General features: G+C 38.3%; 1 protein-coding gene across 2 annotated transcripts in view; it reads left to right on the top strand.

The window, feature by feature from the left end:
* CCSER1 (coiled-coil serine rich protein 1) overlaps positions 1 to 8,225 on the top strand; it is a 643,608-nt gene that overhangs the window by 262,538 nt on the left and 372,845 nt on the right. For both annotated transcript variants that reach the window (XM_009634846.1, XM_009634847.1), the window contains exon 6: positions 1,427 to 1,504. In XM_009634846.1, coding sequence (XP_009633141.1) covers positions 1,427 to 1,504 — 78 coding nt within the window. The remainder of the gene's footprint in view (positions 1 to 1,426; positions 1,505 to 8,225) is intronic.

The following is an 8,225-nucleotide window of genomic DNA, read 5'->3' on the forward strand; positions in this document are numbered from 1 at the left end:
TATATATATATATATAAAATCTCCCTAATTCCTCAACAACTTCTTGGTGTTCCATGGGTTATAAACTACCTGACTGTATCTTAGGAAATAATTACTATGGTCCCCTCCTTGCTCCTTTACTTGCATCCCTTTTATTCAGCAAGTAACTGTTGTCTTTTCTTTCAGGTATGGTTTAACTGATATGTATCTAATTAAACTTGGTGATTTTCTCAGTAGGTGTTAACTTTGAAGTTTGTGCCCTCTATTTCAGATCTGACATAGAGATTTTGTATCCAAAATCTTGTCTTAGTTTTCATCCTGTACGAGTTGATTGAATGAAGTATGGTATCTCTGCATAAAGACCTTCTGATGAATGAACTGTTAGAACTTCATGGGTGGAGTGGTATTCTTCACTTGCAGAACTTGGGCTTATTGAAGGGGTCATAATAGATTCATAGCGCTGTGAAACCAGATGTCTGATTAGTTAATTGCATAAGCTGAATTCATTAAATCATTCTGCATTGCAATGCCCCGGCATGAAAAGGAAATGAACTTCTGGCCCATGGAAACTTGGTTTTTTTTATATTCTTCATGACATCTTTTCTGTTTTATTAGTGGTGGTGGTGGTGGACCTTTTCATTTTAGCACTTAAGGACTTATTCCCAAGTAGTATTATATATTCTAGTTTTCTCCAGAACAATCTTGGTATCGTTTGTGTATTTTTTAAAATCCAGGTTTTGTTCTTCTATTATCATTACCATTCCAAATTATTGAGAGTTTCCACACTTCTTTTCATATCTGTCACATCTGTAAAAATAATGACCATGCTAACCAACAGGTTACTGAAATATCACCTAAAAAATAGTGAGTTTTTAGATCAATCTTTCAAGCATTTTGACTGAATAGGTCCATTGAAGTTTACTGACTTATTTTCATTAACTATGCTGTTGACTGTTTCTTTTCAAATATTAGTGCTCCTTTGTAAGATATGTTGACTCATGTGAAAGTGATCCTTTTTTAAACTTTGACCCAAATACTTTTCTGCAATGCATTGCTTTCCTGTTGATTTTGCCTTTTAAGTTTACTATTGGGATACCCCAAAACTAATTTTTTTTTTTTTAAAAAGTATATCATAGCTTGTTCTATATGAACAAATTTTTGTGTTCTCTTGTATTACTGTTTTGTAGACTGTACGTTTGCATATTGGTACATACATTTCAGTCTGAATGAGGAGGTCATTTAAAATAAAGAAAATGCAAAGTACTTACCCATTAGTGAAATACTTTTACTAAAGGTAAATACAGTACAGATTGCAGTTGCTTTGTCAATCTAATTCTGTTGGATTTTCAGTGTTGTTTTTCAACTCCTTTTTTTTTTTTTCCAAAATGTAGAAAGATGTCCATAGAAATTGATTGGAAATACAAACTCCTGTGTGCTTTTCTTTCAGAGTACGGACATGAGCCCAGCTAGTAGCACCACCTCACTCCCTGTTAGCCCTCTTCCTGAGGAGCCATTCTTTTTCAAGGTACAGTTAATTCATTCCCTAATAAATATTGCGTATGAATTTCAGCTAATCATGTTATCTAATGTACTATGAACTGCCATTACTACTGCTTCCTTTTCTTTAAATTACTGGGATATCAGCAGATGTTCTTGTGTATCACAATAATGCAGTTTTCAAGAACCTAGAATAAAATGTTGCTGGTTTTAAGAAGATTGTTCTTCCAGCAGACTAGAGCTATTATAAACCAGTATTTATAAGACTGTGCTTTTATCTATCTCATGTGCTGGCAATGAATTTTGATACGTGCATTCTTCTATATGTGTGTATGCTATTTTTCATCAACAGATTTCTCTTTATATTGCATTTGAAGTCTGAATTTTAATGAAACAATGATTACTTACTGCAAAGATACAGGAGACATTAAAGATATGTCAAAGAACAATTTTGGCATAAATCCAGTCTAAGCCACAGGCCTGTCATTTTAGTTAATTTTAATAATAAATGATGGGACGATATCTGCAACTTCCTAAGGTTTAAGCTGTGAGGAACAAGTGGCCCTATGTCACTTTTTCACCTAACTTCATGGTATCCAGCCCTGGGACACAGAATGGCCTTAGACAGAGCCTGACTCTTGGAAGAGGTGTCCTGAGGCCACCTGGGTATTCAGAATGCTGCTGCTGCAGGCAAAGTGGTTGCTTTGCCAGTTGTTTGCTGAGACAAGGAAGAGGGAACCTGGGGTTTCAGCACCATTGTCTCAAACCTGTGTCACACTATGGACGAAGTTACACTCACAGGAAGATCCCCTTTAAAATCCCCACTTTCCCCAGTACGTTTCCACCTACTGTATGAAAACAAGTAGTAGCTTGGCTTGTGTTTTCAGTCGCTTTGTGATGACACTGAATTAAGGCTGAGGAAGTACAATCAATGAAGTTTGATGGTGTAAAGTTTGCCTCTCTCCTGCACAGGAAATAGCAGCCTCCTTCAGACCCAACCAACCCCATAAAAAAATTTGGTGGTTTGTTTTTTTGTTTTTGTTTTTTTTTTTTTAATTTTGCCCATATTTTGTAAGTCTGTGCAAGAGTTCTACCCTATGGTTCATAACCAGCTAGCCAGCCAGCTAATTCCTGTTCCTAGAATGGTTAAGGACTGTGCTTGATTGGTGGTTTCATCAGTGGGGGTGCAGATGGGATATCCGTGGCCAGCTATTCACTGGTCCTCATTCTGCTTCTGGTGTTTAATCTTTTTAAGACCTCTAACTCTCAATCAGATTTGGCTGAAATTGAGCAATGTTGTGCCAAGGTACTAGAGCACACATGTCTTTTTTTTTTCTTGGGAAACCGCATTAAATGCACGTTGAAGTCTACTCAACAAGGCAGATTTGGTAGTTACTGTTTCTCCCTGTGGCTGGGAAACCACTAAGATATGTCACATACAACAAAATGGGCTGCTCAGCTCTGATAAAGGCAAAAGTAGTAAGAAAATCTAACTTGAAATAGTTACAATAAACTCTCATGCTTTTAAATTCTCAGCTGAAGTAAGCAAACACTGCTCTGTTTGCATCAGGAGCACTCTGACAAACACACTGTAGTGCCTTTATTTATTTTCAAAGGAAATGGTGCTTGTATAGCTCAAAATGGGTTGCAGATGACTTCTTTGAAGTGGAATAGTTGCTCTAATAAAAAAATGAAGGTATTTCTTCATATTAAAAGTCTCCTTCCTTTATATTTTATAGTATAAAATGGTACAAGAAACTGAAAAAAAAAAAAAAAAGGCAGGAAGCATTAATCTTTCATTTTCAGTCAATTTTCAAAATGGGAAACATTTTCCTTTGGAATTCAAGTAAAATGGAGGCCAGACCAGGAAAAAGTCAAATACATCTCACAGCCAATGCCCTTAAGTGGAAATAAAAGTAATATAAAACATAACAGTTTCTGTTATTTCTCCCTGACTCACTCCAAGAGAGAGCAATATTGTTGCAATAGTAATGTGAATGACTGGTTTACAAGCCATAACTCCCTCCAAATTCTGTCAGTCTATAATATTGGCTTTTGATGACGGGATGATGCATTTCCCTTAGTGACATGATAATAACCTTTCCCACCTCCTTGCTGTAGAAATGAAGACTGAAAAAGAAATTCCATTCGGTGGTTCTGAAAACACAGGTGTAACGAAGCAGGATGGTATAAAAGCTGTGTCTCTTTGGGATAGTTTGAAGAGCTCTCAGCTAATGAGCTTTTATATTAGACTGTGAAATGAAACCAAGCCCATGTTCTCAATCGTACCTGTTTTTCTACCAAGAAAGAGAACGGTCCTTTCTTGGATATTGTCAATTCATCTTCAAAAGAAAGTCTGCATTTCTGCATAAAGAAAGAATGCAAATCCTGTCATCATACTCTTATTATATCCAACTTCACCAAAGCAGATGCCTGTCATTTTTAATCCCACAGGATATGTGCTCTATAAATATGAAGGAGAGCCTAAGCTTGTTCAAAAACATTTTAAAATTTTGAATTTAATCTAAGGAAAGTCGGAAGCAAGATTCCCATGGGAGCGCTCACATGTTGCATCTCTGCTCTGGTAACACAGAACTCAGCTACAGTTTTGGCATTATATTGCACATGCTGTGATATGCAGCTCTGCCAGAAAGATCCAAATCATGTGAGACCGTACCCCAGAATATTTGGAGGACAGTCTTTTCCAGTACGGCAAGAGATATTCCACCTGAGTGCATCATACACCATTATTTTAATGGAATCATTATGTTTTATTTATGTTAACACAGTACCTTTAAAAGAGTGTCAGGCATACCTGGCAAAATGAATAGAAAACAAGTGAGTAAGAAATAAGGGTAGCCAACTCAGTGATATTTAATCCTAAATGCAACCCTGAGAAAATGAAAACTTAAATGCATCATTAATGCCACTCAGGAACTTTCGCTCCATAACTATTGTAAATAGTGAAATAGCAATGGAGTTCGGTTTTGCGTGAGGAAAGAGCAACTTTGCACGGTAGCCAGAAGCGCAACCAATTTTTTAGGTGGCTTTGGGTTTCCTTCTCCCTGTGCAGTTAGTGACACACCTGCGTTTGGAGCAGTCTTCCCTAGCCGTGTTCCTTAAAAGCTTAGGGAAAAATCCTGTTTGTGTATGCAGACAGTGCACTGTTGAAAAGCTTTTCTAAACCAATTTTTGATAAAACACTCATAGGCATTTCTTTTTAGCAAGGGTTGTTTTTATGTCAAATTCCAGCTTTCAGTCCTCTGCTGTTTTCCGTGGTTAAAGCTATTTAAAAAAAGCAAGATCTTTCCTATGCTATGGGAAAGGTTTATTTCTTCTCTCATAAAAGAACATCTTCTTTGTTGGTGGTTTTGCACTTAAACCTTTCCACAGGGGGATCTTCCTTTGAACGGAAGTTTATCCTTCTGTCCCTGTATAATATTTCTTGAAGATTTAGAGCTTTATCTTGGGGAAAAAGTTATGTCACAGTTGAAAAATTTCAGAATTAAGAATTTGAAATGCAACAGAGCAGACTGGTATTTGTCATGCAACCTTAACTCAAGTGTTATTCTATGTTATAATAGCAAAACTGTAGCTGGCTCAAATGTGAGTGACTTTTAATTATGACTTCTAGAATCTATGCTCATAAGCTGTAATTAAAAATAATCTTGCCTTTCATTTAGAACATTACTGAAGGAGGGGGTATTTCTGAAAGGTCAACTTACCAAGCAATGTCTCATCCATTTTTTAGAACCTGTTCTTTTCTCCTACTTATTATACTGTGCTTTATTGTAATGGTATTTTATGATTTTAAAAATTATTCTAGAATACAGTGACAGGCACTTTTAAGAAGGGATCCACGACAGCCATTTAGTACATAAGATATCTAATATTACCTAATTAATCATTATCTGTTATAATAAGCAACAGTCTCACTGGTTATTAGCCACAACCAAGTTGTAAATAGTAACCATAATAGTAATTTATTATAGCAGTGTTTAATTGCATTTCAATTCCATGATTAATCTCAACCATGCTTTACTAATTGAACATAAGAAAAAAAATCCTTACATTCTTTCCTTTCTGCTTTGAGGGAGCTGAGAATTTCTTCCAGCATTTATTATCTTACTGTGTTCTGACTTGTGTAATTAATACTCTTGATGCTAATTCCCTGAGTATGGAATGGAAACGCCAGCAGAAGTAGCAAAAGCTAACAGTCCTTAGTAGTGTTACCACTGTTGTAGGTCTAGTAAGGTATAGATCTGTACTAAATTAGGCCTATACTAATAATTCTGCCATTCATCCTGCAGCTTTACAGGCTCTGTAAATGCAGACCTTTGCAGCCACTAATGGGCATGACTCTCTGGCAGCTCATGACATTTGTGCGTACAGCTTTAACAGGAGATAAATTTTCCATCTGGTCAATAATCAGATTAATATATTTACTGCAGATGTTTGGAATAATCAATATGACAGTCACAATAATGATCGCTGGTCAGCCAAGGCGACTTATCTTTGAGAATGTGACTTTACATATCTAGCTGAAGAATGAGATCTTGTCCTAACTTAATCAGCAATGAAGACAACAAATTGGGCCTATACTTCAAAAAACTTCTTATGCTAGTTGACACACAGGCAGCCTATTTACCCTCTCTTCCTTAAATGCACTATTTCCAGTATTTTAAATATTTGCTTGCACTTGACCATTTTAATGTATTGTTTCTTTTTGTTTTCAAAACGGACTCTGAAATAATCACATAGACATTATAACCCATGGGCAGACACAGGGTTCAGTCATCCCTTCACGGATGGGTGGGACGCCTCATTAGCTCTTGTCCCTCTCATTCCATGCTCCGCCTGACTTTCTGCTTCCACTGAGCAGCATGTAAACTCTGAAGCCTCTGTGGTTTTTTGTTTTTGTTTGTTACAGAAATATTTTTGGTATTTCTACTAAAGTGAATGGAGTTACAGAAGTATGACTCACACAAGCCCACCTCTCCTAATCTGCCCCCCCAATCTTCAGCTTATTTTAAACCAGTCTCTCATCATTCTTCAGTGGTTTAATTGATTCCTCCCACTCTTTACTTTTATCCCCTCTATCAGTATTCACTTTTTCTATGACTCCTTATGTCTTACTGGTGTAGCACAGACTTTCAAAAGTCACACAGCAGCTTTCTGCCTTTGGTGAAAGCCTTCATTTTTGTAATTTCTGAGAAAAGACTTACACATCTGATTAGTTTCGCAGGCTTTATCATCGTAGTATATGAGATCTGCAAAAGCACTGAATTTATTCTGAAGGCAGGAGTGAGAAGTAGGTGTTATGGGTCCTGTTGCAAGAAGCATCTGTGCATCTATTCACTCTCTTTTCCTTTTTCTCAGTAGCTCTGTGCACACCTTTCCTAAGGAAGAGGGCACTGTCAGCAAGTCTGTCTGAGTAGAACATCACCTGTTTTCATCAGTAGTATTTGCATCAGCTCATCCAGCAGGGTGTGGATGTGGCTGTGGAATAAATTCTCCTCCTTAGCTTTGACTGATACGCAATGCAGTGACAAAGAATAACATCATCAAAACAGAGCCTAATGGAAGAAAAAAATAAAATACATATACTTGCCCAGTTTTCCCCTGAGCTAATAATTTCTTTCAGGTCTTAGTTTATCCTGGCCTGTAAACTGATTCTGGGAAACAAGTTGTCTCTCTCCCAACATGCTCTTTGTGCCTGCCATTGATTTTGACTTCTTGCTCTTGTTGAAAATGCACTATGTTTATGGCCAAATTTGAACACATCTTTATGCACCTTGTATGTGTCCATTGGACAAGCTGTCCGATATGTCATGGAACCAGAAATATCCACCTCTTCCTGCAGGTGTGGAAAGGAGGTGATACAGAACACAATGGAGCTACTGTATAATCTAAAAATACTGCTATATAATTTTAGGAATACTGTATGTGAGTTAATCATTCAGGTAATGTTGCTGCTTAGCTACTTCAGGTTATTAGACTTCCCTATGTGAAAGTATTTGATTTAGCTCTCCTAGGGGAAATTGCGTAGGCAAGAAGAAACAAGTAGACTAAATAGGCGGCGTCCCAAGGCAGAGTAAAGACCAGGACAAAAGACTGCCTCCAGGGCTGGGTCTCCGTCCTTGTTTGGTTAGTGGCACTAATTATCATAGAATCATAGAATGTTTTGGGTTGGAAGGGACCCCTAGAGGTCATCTAGTCCAACCCCCCTGCAGGAGCAGGGACACCACTAACTAGATCAGGCTGCTCAGAGCTCCCTCCAACCTGGTCTTGAATGTTTCCAGGGATGGGGCCTCCACCACCTCTCTGGGCAACCTGTTCCAGTGTTTCACCACCCTCATTGTAAAGAACTTCTTCCTTATATCTAGTCTAAACCTACCCTGGTTTAGTTTAAAACCATTACCCCTTGTCTTGTCACTGCTGGCCCTACTAAAAAGATTGTCCCCATCTTTCCTATAGGCCCCCTTTAGGTACTGAAAGGCCGCAATCAGGTCTCCCCGCAGCCTTCTCTTCTCCAGGCTGAACAACCCCAACTCCCTCAGCCTGTCCTCATAGGAGAGGTGCTCCAGCCCTCGGATCATTTTTGTGGCCCTCCTCTGGACCCGCTCCAACACTTCCATGTCCTTCTTGTGCTGAGGGCTCCAGAGCTGGACGCAGTACTCCAGGTGCGGCCTCACCAGAGCAGAGTAGAGGGGCAGAATCACCTCCCTCGACCTGCTGGCCACGCTTCT

Source organism: Egretta garzetta, unplaced genomic scaffold (genome assembly GCF_000687185.1).
Source record: "Egretta garzetta isolate BGI_Z169 unplaced genomic scaffold, ASM68718v1 scaffold32, whole genome shotgun sequence".
Taxonomy (NCBI): Eukaryota; Metazoa; Chordata; class Aves; order Pelecaniformes; family Ardeidae; genus Egretta; species Egretta garzetta.